Source organism: Heterocephalus glaber, unplaced genomic scaffold, assembly GCF_053883595.1.
Source record: "Heterocephalus glaber isolate CG9 unplaced genomic scaffold, H.glaber_assembly_v1.0 deba00000738, whole genome shotgun sequence".
Lineage (NCBI taxonomy): Eukaryota > Metazoa > Chordata > Mammalia > Rodentia > Bathyergidae > Heterocephalus > Heterocephalus glaber.
The window spans coordinates 5120869-5139648 of NW_028258161.1; the positions used below are offsets into that span (position 1 = coordinate 5120869).

At 42.4% G+C, this 18780-nt stretch overlaps 2 protein-coding genes and 1 long non-coding RNA gene across 6 annotated transcripts in view; 1 reads left to right on the forward strand and 2 right to left on the reverse strand.

The window, feature by feature from the left end:
- F5 (coagulation factor V) overlaps positions 1-3686 on the reverse strand; it is a 69129-nt gene extending 65443 nt beyond the window's left edge. For 2 of the 4 annotated variants that reach the window (XM_087206901.1, XM_087206900.1), the window contains exon 1: positions 3051-3553. In XM_087206901.1, the coding sequence (XP_087063027.1) occupies positions 3051-3208 (158 nt within the window). In that variant the 5' untranslated portion in view covers positions 3209-3553. Of the gene's footprint in view, positions 1-3050 lie in introns of all 4 variants that reach the window. The other 2 variants (XM_004865230.4, XM_087206899.1) reach the window with 2 other exon arrangements.
- LOC106007808 (uncharacterized) lies at positions 3346-8032 on the forward strand. The gene is made up of 4 exons (XR_002389486.2): positions 3346-3469; positions 6357-6419; positions 7060-7205; positions 7895-8032. It is a non-coding gene; the product is annotated as an uncharacterized LOC106007808 (long non-coding RNA).
- The window catches only part of Selp (selectin P), a 34099-nt gene continuing 21555 nt past the window's right edge, over positions 6237-18780 (reverse strand). Inside the window, exons 9-16 of the mRNA XM_087206902.1 lie at positions 18186-18371; positions 15067-15252; positions 13962-14171; positions 12786-12971; positions 11853-11972; positions 9384-9414; positions 7843-7898; positions 6237-7106 (exon numbers count right to left, since the gene is read on the reverse strand). Of these exons, the coding sequence (XP_087063028.1) occupies positions 7844-7898; positions 9384-9414; positions 11853-11972; positions 12786-12971; positions 13962-14171; positions 15067-15252; positions 18186-18371 (974 nt within the window). The 3' untranslated portion in view covers positions 6237-7106; position 7843. The remainder of the gene's footprint in view (positions 7107-7842; positions 7899-9383; positions 9415-11852; positions 11973-12785; positions 12972-13961; positions 14172-15066; positions 15253-18185; positions 18372-18780) is intronic.

Below are 18780 nucleotides of genomic sequence, written 5' to 3' on the forward strand. Positions count from 1 at the left end.
TTCTCATTTTATTTTCCTTTCCCTTCCTTCCTTTCTCCTAACCCCCTCCCTAGTTCCCCTACCCATTTCAACATTTTCTTCCTATTTCACAGTATCTATTATACATTTTGGTTCTTATTTACACTTTCAGTTTCTCACACCAGAGAAACAATGCAGTATTTACACATATGTGTCCAATTTATTTTACTTAAGAGTATGGTCTCAAAGTGCATCCATTTAGCTATAAATGTCTCAAGTTTATCTTTATTTATGGCTGAGTATATTAAAAAAAACCACATCTTCTTCAGCCATTCATCAGTTGATGGGCATTTGGGCTGTTTCTAAGATTTAGCTATTAAACACTGTGCCACTATAAACATGGGTGTACATATATTGCTGTGGTATGATCTTTTGAGAAGATACCAAGAAGAGGAATAGCTGGGTCAAATGGAACCTCTAGTTTTAGTTTCTTCAGAAATGTCCACACTGATTTCCACAGTGGTTGCACCAGTCTACACTCCCACCAACAGTGGAGGGACAACCCCGCCAGCATTTGTTATTGGTTGACTTCTTAATAACAGCCATTCTTTCTGGAGTGAGATGGAATCTCAGTGTTGTTTTAATTTGCATCTCTCAAATGACCAGCAATGTTGAACATTTTTTCATATATTTATTTGGTGTTTCTACTTCTTCATCTGAGGAGTGTCTATGCATTTCTGATGCCCATTTTTGGATTGTGTCTTTAAATTTGGATGGTCTGATTTTGTTTGAGTTCTTTATATATTTTAGATAGTAGTCCTTTTCTGAGGAGTAGCTGGCAAAAAATTTTTCCCACACTGTGGGTTGTCTCTTCACTATGTGGGTGGTTTCTCTTGGTTAATAGGATGAGATCCCAGTTGTTGATTCTTTGTGGTAGTTCCTGTGTGATTGGGGTTTTGTTAATAAAATCTGCCTACACCAGTGTCTTTAAGAGTTCTATCTAAATCTGTCTTCCAGAAGATTTAGTATTTCTGTTTTAATATTTAGATCTTTGATCTATTTTGATTTTAGTTCAGTGCATGGTGAGAGATGAATCTAGTTTTAATGGAAGATGAAGTAACTTCCTAAGGAGATACAGCTCATAAATAGAGCCAATGTTTCTTCTCCTCTATCCTGACCCAGGTAACCACTGTTTTATTCTCTATTTCTAGGTTGGATGGGGTTCAGAATCTTAATAACTATGGTAACAATATTTCATAGGGATGATAGAGACCATTAAGGAAAAATTTTCTGGCTTGGCTCCTTTGCCAATATTCATATTTCCTTACTAATTGGGGGAAGACTTGCTAATACAATACGCTGTAATTAGGTATAGTCTTCATGTTACGTACATTCTATCTTTTGATTTTTTTTTTCAGTACTGTGGACGGAACCCAGGACCTTCACAATGAACTACGTCCCAAGCCTTTTTTATTTTTTAATTTTTTTCCTGTATCGGGGATAGAACTCAGGACCTTGTGCTTTTGGGGCAGGCACAGTGCCACTGAGCTAAATCCTCAGGCCTTGCCTTTTTAAATTTTTAATTTTGAGATGGTCTCACTAAGTTGCTAAATTGCCTAGGATGGGCTGGAACTGATCCTCCTGCTGCAGCCTCCCAGAATGTTGGGATTACAAGCTTGCATCACCGTGCAGGGCTGGCTTTGTTCATCTTTAACTTTGTATCCTTTGACCTCCCCAGTTCTTCCCCTCCTCCCAGGTATAAACACATCATGCTGCAAAGAAGACCCTCAAGGAGTGTGTGCGTTGGCTCCATGAACAGGCAACATCAGCGTTGGGAAGAAGGTCGTTTTCGTTGGGGTTTTAGTTAATGGAAGTTCTCTAAGGGCATGGGTATCACTTAGATTATCACCTTGAAATGCAGTATTAAAAAATTATTATTCATAAAAGGAGAAATTTCTTCTTCTAAGACCAAGACAGCATGTAACACTCTCCAAAATAACCTCGTTCCAGTGACATTTTTGAAAGGATTAATGCTATGTAGAAAAAGACACTCAGAATAGGACGTTTTCTTTTTGCGAACGGCTTTGGTTTTGCAACCCTAAAGAGGAACACATGTTGTTTCACAATCACGTAAACTGTGAGGTTGAGTGTTTCTAAAAACTGAGTCACAGTAGATTTACCATTCAAAACAAATTAAAAAATAAAGCTAACTGGAAATACTGAATGGACCATATGGTTTGGTTAGTTTCTGGGAAATCTTTTTTTTTTTTTTTTCGTACGGGGGATCGAATTCGGGACCTTGCACTTTCAAGGCAGGCGCTGGAACCCCTGAGTTAAATCCTCCACCCTGGGAAATCTTATTTTTAACCTTTCAGTTACAAAAATAGTGTTTGTAACTCAAAGATCGTTTCAGATTATTTAAACCTTCCTAGTTGATTGCCTTTTAATAGGGACTTTACCAAACTATCCAGGGAAAACCATATTCCAGGAAGCGATTAAAAGAAGAAAGAAAACCATGTTAAACAGCCACGAATAAGTCCTACTTCATTTTCAAAGTCATTTATAAGAGACCACGGCAGTAGTTATTCAATTATCTGCTTATCATAAAGTGTACATCTTTACTTTTAGAAGATGAAGCTAAGTAGACAGACTACAGGCTATGAAGTTAGAAGTCCCATGTAAATGTTAGACTCAGAACGCGGGAATAGGAGTTGTAGGAAGGCTGTACTGCAGGAGCTAGAGCCTGGTGCTCTTGAATTGATTAAGCATACTAACAAATTAAGCATAGTGACAAATAAGCATACTAGCAAGGCACGCATACTAACATAGCCGTCTTGAAAACAAACTCTTGGAAAGGAGGCAGCATTTTACAAACCCAGCTGGATCTTTTCTATATCTTTAGAAGGATGAACTATATGAGCAGAGGCAAAATAAGTCTAATGAACGAAATAAAGCCATCACGTATACTTTATTAACTGTATATACTTACCTGAAGTCAGCCAGCCAGCCAGTCAGTCTGTCTGTCTGTCCGTCTGTCTGTCTGTGTGTCTGGTGCAGTTGCAAAGGGCCCCTCTGTACTCCCTTCTCCTTACCTGGGGTCTGGGGGCTCCGGCCGGTAGGTCCAGGTCACGCTCTGCGCGGCCACGTAGAACTGCCGGAGGCCCCGCACTAGGCCCGCGCGGACGCCCCAGCCGGCCAGGCCGGCGCCCAGGGCCAGCAGCACCCAGAGGCACGCGTGGCCGGGGGACATGATCCTCGATCCTCGCGGCGCCCTGCGGCCGTCTGCTCCCGCAGCCCGGTCCCTCCCCGCCTCTTGGGGCCGGAATCGGGGTCACTGCCCCGGGCACCAGCAGGACGGGGACGGTGTCACTGCGGGGCAGCGATCCTGCTGGACCTCTCCCAGGGGACAGTGCCTGGCTTCCTCCCCGCCCGCCGCCTGCGCCTAGGACAGAAGCCGCCCGGTCGAGAGCGCGACCCTCTGCGATTCCCGGCGCGGGAGACGCGGCACCATGTGAGCTCCGAGCAGCCTGCGCCCCTCCCGTGGGCGCAGAATCACCTCCCGCTCTGAATCACTTTACGGGGTGGGCGTCGCTCTGGGCAATGGCTTGTCACCATCGTCACAGGGCGGGGGGGGGGGGGAGGCAGCAGGGGTCTTGTCTGGATTCTCAGTAGTGCAGAATTCAGTTCTGCTTACTCCCCGTGTGGTGTGGGGCAACTTACTCTACCTCTCTGCAGTGGAGTTCCTTTTCTCTTTTAACGTCTTTCACCTTTATTTTAGGAAAAGATTGACACGCTGGCAGAACAACCAACTTTTTTTTTTCTTTTCGGTACTGGGGATCGAACTCAGGACCTTGGTCTTGCGAGGCAGGCGTGGTGCCGCTGAGCTACATCCCAGCTTGCCACTAACTTTTAATTAAACTTAAGTTTATCAGTCTGTGTTTGCAGTACCTAATGTTTACATTCCGTGTGTGGACTGGTGCATGTAGTTAACACATCTTGATTCCGTTTTTCATCCTCCTCCCTTCCCCTCCCAACCCCTCCGTCCATCTCTTCATCCTCTTCCCATTTGAGAAAGCTCTATTTCCTTCTTTGCTATCATCTATCTTTTATGGTGCTCTTTATTTATATTTTGGGCTTCTCATATAAGAGAAACCATGTGGTATTTAAACGTGTCCAATTTATTTCACTTAACATTATGGTCTCAAGGTGCATCCATTTTCCTATGAATGACTCAGGTTTATCTTTCCTTATGGCAGAGGACAGAGGTATTCCAGGGTGTGTAAATACCACAATTTCTTTATCTATTCATTTGTCGATGGACATATTGGCTGCTTCCAGGATTTAGCTGTTATGAATTGTGCTGCTGTAAACATGGGTATGCGTGCATCGCTGTGCAATGATGTCTTTAACCAGGGTGCACTGTAGCAGACATCCCTGCCCAGTACTGGCGGGCTATGAGTGGCATGTGCTTCTTGCCTTCCCTAATTCTGCTATACTGTTTTATATCACGAGTCAGACCAAAGCTCTGCGTGACTCAAATGGGCATGTCAGCTAGCAGAGTTGGGCTAGTATTGCTCCTTTGCTAATGGCTGTCACCGAGGCCTAAGTCCTGGTCTGTGAAGTGGCAGAGCCCTGCTGAATTACGTGCAACTGAGGTCAGAGAGACCCCAGTTAAAATCTTTTACCGCTTCTCACTGACTTTGTGGGTTGCTTGCTAATTGTGCCTGGTCCCAATACCAGTTTCTTCTATCCTAGCAAGATAAGCAGGGCCTACTCCCTGACAGCCCTGCCTGGCGCCATCATGCCAAGTGTTTGGCAGTAATTCACTGGATGACTTCAAAGCTCCATAGCTCCCTGTTCCTTCTCATGATTGTATTAAATAGATACTGGATGTGCTTGGGGGCTTTTGTCTTTTGCTGCCATCAGCAGCACTGACCGGGACTCAAGACTCAGCTTCACTGTAAGTCTTGTTTCCTCTATTCTTTAACCTTCACCAGTGCTCACAGGAGGCTGGGACCTACTGCAGGGGTCTCCAGCGATGTCCACTTCCCCTGACCCTTACGGTGCACTTTTGACATCTGCAAACAAAAAGGAGATTAATCTTTCCCGATAGGATTACTAGGAGAATAAAAGGATCCTGTTAATATAGGATTCCTAGCACTTATGGAGCACACAGCATGGGCTTATTTCTGATTATGCTTCCTGTCTCTGGGCCCTTTATATTTCAGGAAGGGTCTTTTGTTTTGCCCTGTCTTGAATTTTATTTTGCTGATGACAGAGGATCTGAGAAGTGTGTTACCTGAAGCATCGTGATGACCTGAGCTTCTGCCTATGCTTTATGCCACCAATGCATTCAGCCGGTTGCATACTGGCAAAGTCTTGGGAAACAACATCAGGCTCCCTACCCCTCTGTCTGTCTTTGCTCATTTGCTGATAGCATTCAACTGACTTAGAATGCCCATTCTCTCCTTTCTTTGCCCAGTTTTTAAAGACTGGGGTCTTACCCCTCTTCCTGATTCTGGGTTCAATTTTAACTTTTTCATTTTATGAACTCCTGTACTGCTGTTTAAATTATAATGACTCTTTAGCTTGGGGCGGGGGCGGGGGCGCTAGGGATTGAACCCAGGGCCTTTTCCCTGAACTACATCTCCAACCCCATTATTTTATTTTATCATTCTATTCTATTCTATTGAGACAGTCTTGCTAAATTGCACAGACTAAACTTGAATTTGGGATCCTCCCCCCTTACCTCCCAGAGTGTTGGAATTATAGGTGTGCACCACTACATTCAGCTACCCTTTATCATTTTGTGTAGGTGCTTATTGAATCTCCAACAAAATTATAAGCTATTTAAGAGAAGGAATGATGCCATATAGTTGTATATCTATAAAACCAGTGGTTCTCAAGAGTGTTAGACCATCAAAATTCCCTAGGAGCTTTCACAAGTATAAATTCTGACTCAAGGGGCAGGGTTGAGAACCACTGTCATGTAATAACTAGCCTAGTGATTGACATATAATAAACAGTCAAGGATGCTACTGGCAGTCTATCTGAGAAACTTTTGATTAAGTATCATGTTCCTAAGTCCCAAGGTCGCTACCAAAATTCTTGCAAAATCATTGTAGCCCTTTAGTTAACTCTTACTATTTACATTTGTATATTTGCTTATGTGTATCCATCCAGTCTACTGACATAGTCATCAGATTACATTTCCTTGCAACAAGACATTATATTGTTTGGCTCTCTAATATTTGCATTAATTTCAGGTAAGCAATGTATAACTTTCAGTGATGTATTTATTAAATATGTGATTTAAATAACCAGTAAAAAACATCTGCTCTTCTGTGTAGAACATTAAGATGAAGACTTTCTGCTTCTCTGATTTTCTCTTGGAGCAGGGATGTGGACAATATTTGCAACTCTTTAAACGGTTGAACTGTTAACTGGGCGCTCCATGGATGGTAAACAGTGATGTGCACAGACCTTATTGAACAGAACATCAAACAGAGGAATGTGGTATTTGGTGGGGAAATCCTTTTATCTGTAGCTTTAAATATTGATCTCTGGAGGGAGAGTTCCACAGTAACATGTGGTTCTTGTCTTCCATAGCCTCTGACGCCATCCAGAGGCTCCTTTGGAAGCATCAGCAGAGTTTCAAGGGGCCTCCGAGACAGCAACCTCTGGAGACCCCAGGAGATCCTACAGAAATCCCCTCAAGTTAGACATGCTCTGTCTTGCAACAGTGTAAAAGATGCCTACTTTCAATCCAAAATTAATGAGATATCTCCCTTTCACTTCTCCACAGTCTGGTCTTCTGGTGAATCAGAAGCTCCTTTGACTAATATTTCCAGGCCAGTCAGGCCAGTCCAGACCACAGGCAAAACATTTGCTCCTGACTTCTGTAGTTGGTGTCTTAGGAAGAAGGGAGGAGGAGCAGGAAGACAGTGGGTGGAGAGGCGGGAATGTGGCACAGTCCTTCTGCTCTGGTCCAGAGCAAATCTAAAGGAGCGTCCTTGTCCTTTACCCACAATATGTACAGAAACCTGTAACAGAGGTGCTACAGATGAAGTCAAGTCTAACAGGAAGGTTCGTGTTCCTTAGCAGGATCCTGAGAGGCTGAATGAGGTGACTAGGAGAAGGGCGTGTCTCTGAAAATAGAACCGAAGGAATGAAAATGAATATCTTTTCCTTAAAAAAATGAAACAAAGCAAGAAATCTTTCATCCCATCTCTCCTGTGAAGCTCAAGGTAATCTCTTCCTAGATCCCAGATTTTCTGCCATCCAAGTTACTTTCTGTAGGAAACTCAACTAACTATCTACACTGTACTATTTGAGATAAGGATGGTGTCCGATTATCTGTTTGCCCAGCAGGTAGCATAAGGGATATTGAGGAAACACCACAGTGTCCACACCAAATAGCAACCAATAATGAGAATGTCACACACCCTGGAATGTCCAGGTTATGTATCCTTCAAACATTTCCATCCTGGAGGAAATGGAAATCTTTAAACAAATTCACTATTATCACTCTATTGTCCTATTTATCTCCTGTTGCCAATATAGTTTCCTTCATGGACTGAAAACTTAATACATAATTAAAACTGAATACATGACTATGTAAAAACAATCAAGCTGTCTATTGTTCTGTTTCCTTAAAAAAAAAAAGAAGAAGAAGCTGAGTGTGTGATGTTACATGCTTTTAATCCTAGCTCTCTGGGAGGCTGAGGCAGGAGGATCACAAGTTCCAGCCCACCCAAGGCAACTTAGTACCTTAGTGAGATCCTGTTTTAAAATAAAAGTTTTAAAAGGCTGGGAATATAGCTCAGGGTGAAGGCCCTGGCTTCAATCCCTAGTATGAAAAAAAAATGTTCATAGGCAACTTACCTTACGGGTTTGCATCAAACGCAGCATTTGTGAAAACTCCGTATGTACCTAGGTGGCTGAAGAACCGAAACACACATACTGTTTAGTCCTCAACACAGTCCGACATGGAGTATTCCCCAGAAACCATGGATTACCACCCTGCCCCTGGAATTCTGATGGCTTCAATAAGGAAAGAAAAATAAAAGCCAAAGCAAGCTTTGAGACCCCACTTAATAGCTCTGGGTGTTCTGCATTATGTCACACAGGTATGATTATTGCTGAGGCTTTGTGCACACAATGCCTGCTTTACCCTCTAAGGAGCTACAGCCTCTTCTTGGTGAGAAGAAATAGTTGCTGATAATGAATACTCTAGCAGTAATTTCCAAAGAATGGCAGTACTGCCCCCTTCCTGACTTTTTTCTACTGACATACAGTGAACAGGGGCCAGGGGGTACTGGATATCCAAATAGGCACAGGATACAAAAGAACTGTCCTGCATTCTACACTTTGGAACATCTGTTCAATATTCACATGAGCAAAAACCATTGTCCCTGGACCTGATCTGTTCTACATATAATTAAGTGATTTTGACATCTTTTAAAATGCAATTGCTACATGCATTGAGGGAAGATTATGACAGGCTTTACAACCCTTTGCCAAAGATGTTCACTACTCTGAAAAATCAGGCTGGTGTTGGCTCTGCCTGTGATCCTGCTTGTGTCACTAATACATTATCCTCTGGCAGGCTGTCCCCTGTCTGCTGCTTCATAGCAATTCTGCTGGGAGAATTCAGCAAGCCTCTGACAACCTCATAGTATCTGCTCATGTAGCACCAAAGCTGTAGCAGTCTGTTTCTCTTATAAATCACTTTCCTTTTAATTTTTCTTGATATTTTAATTAGGTAATTTATTGACTTTGAAAACATTTTGTGTGGTTGGGATATATCACATGTGTATTTTACTTCAGGATAGTAAAAGGACATGGAAAAAGATTCATTATTAAAAGAAGGCAGGTATTGTATGTTATAGTTTATTTCTAGATGTCCCCCCAAGCTTCATGGGCTCATAGGTGGGGCTTTGAGGAGTGACTGGATCATAGGTATGTGATACTGGATCAAGGGTGTGTGATGCTGGGTCATGAGTGTGTGATACTGGATTAGTCCTCTGATTGGTTTAGCATAGTTCTGGGTGTGGGCAATGCACTTCCTGAAGAGGGAAGACCCACCCTGCTCTGAGTAGCACGAACCAATAGGCTTATAGCCTGGATGGAATAAAAAGGGAAAGAATAAGGAAGTTTCATTTTCCTGTCTGCTATGCCATGGACTGTTTCTCCTTAGCCATGCCCTTCTGCCATGCCACCCTGCCTTCAAGCCAGCTGATTATGGACTGAAACCTCTACAAACTTTGAGCTAAGTTGAACCTATCCTCCTTTAACTTGTGAGTGTCAGGTATTTTGTCCCAGCAACGAGAAAGTAACTAAAGCACTGTATGACCATCCTGCTCTGGTGGATGAGAAAGTTCAACTAGCAAAAAGTACCCAATTATAGAACATTTTCATCTTACCTTTGAGGGTTCAAGGGACATTTTCCATCATCTGAAATAAGTGAGAAAACATGAATGATTGGTTTAAAAGGAAAAATTATATGAAGGGGAAGAATCATTAATGAGAAATTACTGGAGAAAATCAGTAGGCTGATTTTTAGATAGGCTTATTCCATGGAAGCATTGGGAACCATGTCTGCCTGAAAGGCAGGGCTTGTTTTAGGCTAAATTAAACATTTTACAATATTTAACTCCAGGGTCCTTTCACTCCCTTCCTCTTGGTTTTCAATACAAAAATCTGTCCTCACACTTCTGAGGCGACAGGTTCTTGGTCCTCGAGGGCCCCTGTGGCTGTGTCCTTTGTGGCATTCCTCACTCCCTTGGCCTCAGGGAGGCAACCTAATCATATAAACAAATCCAAACCAACAGAGCAATTCATGTTTTCCTTCCCTCTAACATATGTGAGCAGGCATTTCCTGTCTTAATACAAATAAGACTCTGAGAGTTGGATTTTCAGATATGCAGCATTTTCTTATTATTTGGCCACAGAATATGAGTCTGAAAACCAAGTGGGATAAGTCCAGAAAATAATCTATCCCCATGAAATGGACTTATTTATTTATGTATTTATTATTATTCTTATTTTTTTTTTTTTGGTACCGAGGATCAAATTTGGGACCTTGCGCTTGCAAGGCAGGTGGCAGAAACACTGAGCTAAATCCCCAGCCCAGAACTTATTTATTATTAAAGGTATCAAAAGATGGGTAGGGCCCAGTGGTTTCGCCGCCTGCTACACAAGCACAAGGACCTGAGTTCAATCCCTGGTACCAAAAAAAAAAAGGTGGGTGGCTGCTAGGCCTTTTCCAACTTAGAAATGCCTCAAAAGTAAAGAAAGGAAATCTCTTAGGAGGCAGAAAGATTGCAAGTTTGTGTCTTGCCTGGGCTATATTGCAAGGTGAGAGGGAGAGGGAGAGGGGGAGGGGAGGGGAAGGAAGGGGAGGAAAAGAGGAAGAAGGAAGGGGGAGGGGAGGGAAGGAGTGAGGGAAAGAGTGAACAGAAGGAAATAGTGTGACTCCTGGATGCTTACGGGGATTAGGATCCAGGTTTTAGGCAATTTTCCTCCTTCTGGATTTGGTTAAGCAAACAGAAATTTTGCATAGAGGCATTAATTGTAGGTCTTAATACATCTCTCTGGTCTTTAAGCAGCACAGTGTTGCCCTTTGTCTGATGTCTTGGTTACACCCTTACAGGAGAGAGTGTAAAGGGACTTTAGAAAAACAGCCCCATTGTGATGGTAGCTCTATGGAGAGTGAGAAGAGGAAGAAATATGTGTTCCTGACTCTGATCAGCGGCACAGATGTTGCAACTCTTGAATTCAGTGAGAATTCTATTAAGTACTTCAACATAGCCACACTTGGTTACCGGATTTGAACATCCATTGCCCTTCTGATGCCCCTAGTTACATTTTTTCTTTTCTTTTTCTTTTACATTTATTAGTACATGATGATTACATTCACTGTGGGAAGTTCCTACTGTAGGTGACATATCTTAATTCTCTCTACTTCCCCTCCCCCAATTGCTTTTTAGGAGGAGTAATAAAAAAGAGAGCCATCCTATCTCCTAGACAAGTTTATGAAATTATGAGCAGCTTAGTTGTCACAGCAGATTGAGAAAGGATGCTTTAACTGCACACACATGCAGGAGAAGATGCAGATGTCTGAACTTATCATGCCAGGTCTCTACCAAGCAGCTCTGTACAGCTCTCACTTCGTTGCCTGCCTCCTCCCTAAGCCCCTTTGAACTCAGATGCACTGAACTGTTGAACCATTCTCCCAGATGTTTCACCCCTTCATGACTTTCCACATGGCATCTTCTCTACTGGAACTCTATTTCCATTTTCCTCCACTGGCTAAATCCCTCTCATTCTTCAAAGGCAAGCTTGAGAAAGACTCAGACCTAGCAGTCTGGTTTAGCCACCCTATTCTGTTCTGGTAATAACCAGCTGGTATTTTTGTCATCACACACTTACCCCTCTTTAGTATAAGCACTAATTTAACTAGTCCTTCTCCACTACTGGCTTATACCTTCCTTGATGATAAGAATCATCACAGTGGGTCCCTTTGGCTTTCAGAGTAATATGTAAATAGCTGTTGCTTGAGGGGATGAATGAGGGAAGGAACCATGACACTTCTTTAATTACTTTTCACAATTCCAGAGAAGCCCAAATGCCAACCTGCAAAATTGTCTCACCAGAATTTTGAGGGCAGACTTTTGAAAAACTCAGATTTACAGACCCAGTCCCAAATCTCCCTATAGAAGCATCTGTATGTTTATGAATTTCCCAGGAGGTTCCAATGGGCAGTCAGTCCTCTAGATCATTTATCTTGGCCTTGTTTGCTTCCCAGAAAATGTTTCCAAACACGAAATACTAAAGTTTATCATCCCACCCAAATCACATGAAAAAAAGAAAGCAAGAGGAAGACTATTTACCTTTATTTCGGAGACGCTTTCTTAGCAGAGCTAGAAGTGTCCCGCCAATGGCCAGACCTGTTGTGGAAGCCATGGCTCCACCAACATAAGTCAGGGTGTCCTGAATAGTGAGTATCCCCCCTGCAAAAGAAACACACAAATAAGACAGGGATAAGAGGTGTCTGTGAAGAAGACTAGTCATTCCCAGAAAGGTCCCAAGAACTCTGAGGCATGAGATCAAGTAGGATCATCAAAGATCCTGCCCATGCTGTTATCTGGCATGAAAGAGAATCTAGAAACCAGACACCCATTTCAACAGAGTAGAAATCAGGGCCTGGTTGTATTCCTAAGGCTTAAATAGCAAATATAATTTCTGAACTGGTCAGGGTAAGGACCCAAGGAATTAATTTGTAGGCACAAAAAAAATCTACATATGGAAGTTTGAGTAAATAAAGCATGGGTAAAGTTTTTGGCAATCAAAGATTGAGATATGCAACAAAAAATCATAAGCTTCTAGGAAATAAAAGGGGGAGAAGTTGGGAGCTGAAATAAAGCTTGCAGACAGCTTAATTAAGGAAGATTTATGGTATTTTTAGAGATGGGTGGTAAACAAAAGTCTTCTGAGGTAATAAATTAGGTATTTTCAAGAAAAAGCTCTCAGTTCAACACATTTTGAAACTTCAAGATGTGTTTAACAGAGATAATAAAGAAGTGAGAAGGCACATCAACCTGAGCACTAAAAGGAGTGGCATTTGTCTACGTAGAGTGACTGAATTGAACTCCTAGTGCTCTGTATAAAGCGAGAAGATTCTTTCTGACTCATTATGAGACATTTATTAATCAAAGGGAAACCCAGCAATGGAAAGGAAGTTCACTGTGAGAAATATCCAGAGAACAAGCACTGATTTTGTGTTTTTCATGTCGAGGTGGCTTCCTAAGACAAGAAGCATGTACCTTGGCAGGTAGGCACGGTGGCTGACCACTGGCCACTGTCTTGGCATGTTGCTCTTGCAGAGCCATTGAGTAACTGACCCTCCAGACAATGGAAGGTGCAGTCTGAGCTGTAGCTGAACTTTCCCCAGGGATTGGAGCAGTTCATCACTAGTGGATTATTGATGTGCAGTTCAGAGCATTTGATGGCTGCAGGAAAAAAGAATACAGGAGAAACAATTATGTAGAATGAAGGTAAATGTGATTATGGTTCCATTTGCAACCTGACTATGGCAGTAGCCAAAGGAAAATATAAAGGTCAGAAAGGAAATTAGCTGCTTGAAATATTCACATCAGCTTCTCCAATATCACACATATGAAAGCAGCTGCTCAAAGAATGCTGCCCAGAGATCAGGGATGGACACAAAATCCCATTCAGTAAATGTCTGCTAATGGATTGCTCTTGCCTCCAAAAATACTACTTATAAATACTATCTTGCCTCTCAGGAAATACTGTTCTTCTGAGTGTTATTATTAATACATTGGTGATTAACTGGCATGTCAGCATGCGATTATTCAAAAATATTTCATAAGCATTTAGTGTTCATCTGGACACTGACAGTTTGAAAGAAGTGGAGACCATTATCCTCTTTATTTTTCAGGGAACTTCGTATAATTTTAACTTATGGTAGGACACTAAAGCTCAGGAAATTCTGTTTAATTCAAATAAATATTATTGAGCAGTAGTGACATTTGTAAAGCTCTGAGTGTGCTTTTGAGGGGAAATGAAGAAAAAAGAGACATGGTGCTCGATGCTCCACGTACAGGGGCTAGGTCTCAAGAGGCCTTACAAGGGTTTAACTAGCCCTAGAATATGGCATTACATATTCTATTACTAGAATGTTTATACTGTCGCCTAATTCAAAAATTGCAACTTATACTTCACAGTTTGTACAGTTTGTTTCATGTTCATTATGCTTATAGGTCTAACACACTTTAGACATCTGCATAAGTTTTCTCCTTCAGGTTTTTGGGTACGAGGAAGGGCAGGTGATAAGCCTGCTGCTCATTATTTATGACTGGGATCAGTGGAGTTTCATGAAGGATGTGACATTTGCTGTGGTTGTTGGATTTGCTGGGATTTCAACCGGCGAGTATCATGTGTGGCTGAAAGCATCAGAAGTATTCCCTTGACTTTACCTCTGCATTCGGGCGTCACCGCTGTCCATCGTCCTGAAGGTCTGCATCTGAGAGCATTGTCTCCAATGAGTGTGAATCCAGCTTTGCATCCGAAGTAACAAGTGGTGTTCAAACCAAACGTTCCCAGGTGACTCTTGCAGAACATTGTCCCCTGCCCAGGAGTGGTGAGGGCTGGGCATCGCGTTGCTGGAGCAGGAGCTGACCCTACAGCTGTTGTGAGAAAATATTTCAATTAGAGAACACTCAATTAAAAGGAGAATGTCCAAGTCAATGGCTAGTACAGAGTAACTGCTTCTACTCCTTTCCCATCTAACAAGGGATGTGCTAGCAATAAGAAAGTTATGAAAAAACTATTATCTATTTATTTTGGGTATGGAGAACCAAATGAGGCAAAGTATTTAAAAGTGTCCTTGAAGAAATGATTGTGCTGGCCACAAGGAGAAACAGAAGGTCAATATTACCAATATTTTTAAAAAGACACAGCAGAAGAGTTGGTACAGAAACACAGAAATTCAGGAAAATGCCAAATTTACAAAGCCCAATCACCTATTCTCCCCTGATACATTGGGAGGTCATATTCTTCTTTGGTTTTTTTTTTTTCTTTTTTGGTACTGGGGATCAAACTCAGGTCCTTGCACTTGCGAGGCAGGTGGTGAAACCACTGAGCTAAATCCCCGGCCTGATCGTACTCTTCTTTGACCAAACCTGAAAGGTGAAATGTGAGTGATGCCACTGGCTTTGTCATTAACTTGCCATGTGGCAGGAACATGACAACGGACTCCTGTGTGTCTCAGGTGAAAAGTCAGACCTCGGCATTCTCTGAGCAGCAGGGTAGTGGACAGCATTCAGTTTGCCCAATAAAGTTGAGCCAAAGAAGTTAAAAAAAATAAGACAAAATTTCTGCATAAGAATTAGTCTTTTATTTACAAACATTGAAAAGCCCTGTCACTTCTTAGAAATTTTTTAAACACACAGGCTGCATTTTCTGTACCAAAATGATAGTATAATATGTACCTGCCATATATAAGAGCTATGGAAATGATTTTTATCTTTGCAGAAAAACATTTCCAAGAGTAGAACAGCCCCAGTGAACATCTGTCATTACCTTTGCATGTTGGTGGAGGCACTGACCATTTTCCAGAAGCTGTGCATTCTGCGTTGTTTGACCCCTCTAGCTTAAAGCCCTTGTCGCAGGAGAAATGGCAGCTGGAGCCAACGCTGAATTCTCCATAAGCATGAGAACAATCCAGGCTGCCCCACCGTGGAGGAAAGAGTTCTGGGCACTTGCTGGCTGCAATATCAAATTGAGAGTGTCACAATGTCCAAGTTTATTCAGAAGTTCTGTGTTTCACAATATTCATTCGCTCATATACTTGATAAATATTTATTCACCACCTACTATATTTCAGGTGTTTTGCTAAGCATCTGGCATTCCACAGTGTATAATGGGTCATGTACTACACAGGAAGGGATGGTGGGCTTGCAGAGTGCAGAACATGGAGATGTCATAAAGATAAGGAAGTTGAGAATTTAAGCAGTGATATGTTAGTACTCACAACTTCATCCTCTCCTTGTCTACACTTCTTCAGAGACCTTATGAACTTCTACAGCTCTCCTGTCTTATCTGAATGGCCACACTCCAGAATTTCATGTCTGCCTTTCCTCCAGCTGGAGACTACTTCCGCTAGGGTATCCAGCCTTCTCAAACTCAATACCTTAACAACTCCAATGACCACCTTCTGCCGCAATCCAGTTCCTCTATTTGGATCCTCAGGCTGGTTTTTCTACCACAGTTCTACTGCAGAAGAAAGCTCAAAACTGGTCAAGATAGCTAAGGTCTAGGGAATGACCTAGCTGGTCAGACGTGTCCTTGGCTCAACTGCCCTGAATGTCTTCTGTTTCCATTGGATCCAACTCATCAGAGCCCCTCTGAAGCCAGTGCCCATCACCACTGAGTTCCCAGCTGGAACTGCACTCTGCACACATCAACCTTTTGTTTGAATTCATCTGCTCCCATATAATTTTCATATCTTTCTTCTTCTGCTAGTCAGAAAGCTTCTACAGCCCAAGAACCTCTTGTCTTGGTTGCCCGTAATTCCCACTGCAGGATCTCTGGGAGGTGGTGTTCAATAACCAAATGCCAGGTGGATGAATATATGAATTTCTAATTTATCCACCCCAGTTTCTCCACGAAATTGTTAGACTAGATGACTGCTGAGGGTGGGGCTGAGGGTTAAAAAATCCAAGGACTCAGATGTATGGGAAAAAGAGAACAGACATGTGCCCAAATCTAGAGTATACATTTGGAAATGAGATAGGAACACAAGTAAAAAAAACCTGATCTCAAAATCAGGATAAAGGCTGGAGTTCTGAGATCCATTTTGGCTCCAGGTGCTGTCCATGGTCAAGGTCGGTTCTAGTTCCGGGGAAGGGTTGGAGTGGCTGGGCCCACCGGGGAGAGGCAAAGCCACTTCTTGTGGGGAAAAGAAGACAGAAGTGAAAGGAAATTGAGGCTTCAGAGATTACAGATTTAGCAACCATATGGTTTGCATAGATGTGTTAACACTTTCATGAGATATTTTTAGGGAGTTTTGATTCTTTAGCCTTAGAACTGAATATCAGATAATAGAGTCCCTGATAAATGTCGATGGAATGAGGGAATTAGAGAGAGAAGTGAATAAATGAACAAGGAAGCACAAGCCCTAATGTTCCACATTTCCAGGGTGGCTCGTCGTGAAACTTTTTCGCAACACATGGAAGCATTCTGTGCCCTTTAACCTACAGAGTTCTTCTCCAGGAGGAGGCCTCAGGGATGATCTTGCCCACTCCTGTTTTTATTTTTGAAATTAAGAAAACTGAAGCTTAAGCGAGTGACAGGACCTTCTTAATGCCACGTGATGGTGGGGACAGGGAAAGCAATACAGGCCTTGGGATATTAATGTAGTGCTTGTTGCACTACTATATTTCTACTGATGTAATCTCTGATTACCACACACTACCATTTCTAAGGTTTATTTTAGCAGTTAAAGCTGCGGCCTATGTAATGGGAAAGAGTAAATTTACAAGCGATAGATTTAGATAGATTTAGATAGATTTAGAAGCCTTGCCACTGGGTGGCAGTGTAGTGTAATGGTGAACACGTCCTGTACTCAGACAGGCCTGGGTTTGAATCCTGCCCTCATAACTTCCTGGCTGTGTGTCTTTGCCAGCTACTTATTCTCTCAAAGCCTGTTTCTTCATTTTAAGAACAGAGATAGTAGTAACTACCCTAATGGGAGGGATGGTTGTATGGACTGAATGTGAAAATTCATATGAAACAGCTGGTACTGCATAAGGAATAAATATTAGCTGTAAATTCCAGTCGTTATTACTGACTACACTGAAGAATACATAGGAACAATGGTGTCTTTTGAAACTAAAGAGGAGGTATGTCAGACTATGGACTAAGTTAGATACTGTGCCAGCCAGGGGTTAGGGTAGATAAAGACAGACAAGATCAACCCCTGCCTTTGAGGACTCTATGAATTCATGGGCAGTAGGCCTTTGCTTGAGGAAATTTTAAAGGTAAATGATAAGCTTCAGTAGAACAGATATTTGTCATGTGCCATTTTTATTCTGTCTAGCTGCTGCAGAGGATATAAAGATTAAGGAAGAACAGCTCCCATCCTCAAGTGCTTTATGACCCACAGAGAAGCAGAGGACAGAGTCAGCATACAGTTAGTCCACAATTAAATCATACCTATCCTGAAAGGCACAGTGTGTGGGACTTAGTGCTCAGCAAAGGTAGGATGAATGAATGAATGAATGGTGTAGCATAAAAAGACTATATAGGAAAATAAAAGTTTCAGTGAAATGGTTGAGCTTTATCACTTTCTGTGTGACCTTGGACAAATGACCTAACATATCTGAGCCTGTGTTTCTTTCTCATCTGTAAAATGGAGATGATGCTGCCTTTCCTCATAATTTTATAATTGTGGTTAAAATCATGCATTATGATGATATGAAAGTACTTCATAAAACTGTGAAATGTTTACCTCAGTGTATTAAAAGATTATTCAGGAAAGAGAGAGAGACAGAGGCAGGGACAGGGACAGACAGACACACAGAGACAGAGACACACCTTGGTCTGTCTTGAGCTCAAGAACACATTCAAATGACTCCCTGATCCTGCTCTATCCTGCAGTGTTGCCCGAAAGGCTGTAAGAAGGAACAGACCCAACCTACCTGTGCATGTTGGTGGGGAGCCTGTCCATTGTCCAGATGGAGTACAGTCCACTCTCTCTGATCCAGATAAAGAAAATCCCTCATCACAGGTGAAGTGGCACATGGATTTGTAACTAGATTTCCCTAGAGGTTGGATGCAGCTCATCGTTCCGTTCTGAGGGCCTTGCAAGGGGATGCAGGGAGTGGCTGCAGGGGGCATGGAAGGGGAGAGAAAAGACCGGGTTAGTACTCTACAACCTGACACCAATGGGGAGAGAGAGAGAGAGAGAGAGAGAGAGAGAGAGAGAGAGAGAGAGAGAGCGCTTTCTTCAATACACAAGAGCAAAGAGCAGCAGCATTGGGTAAAGGTGAGTGCTCCCACCTGGTAGAGGTTGTGCAACTATAAGACATCAGTTAACAGTTGATTGATGCTCAGAAATGCCAGCCACAGAGAGCTAGGAAGGGGATTTTAGGAGGTGGTTGGAGCTGTGTTTGGAGAGATAGTGGTGCAGCCCCTCTTGTCTCCCTGGACAGGAGTGTAAGAGGTTGTCCCCTGATACCTCCTTCAGATAGACCTCATGACCTGACCAGAAAAGAGTAAGTGAATGGAAACAGA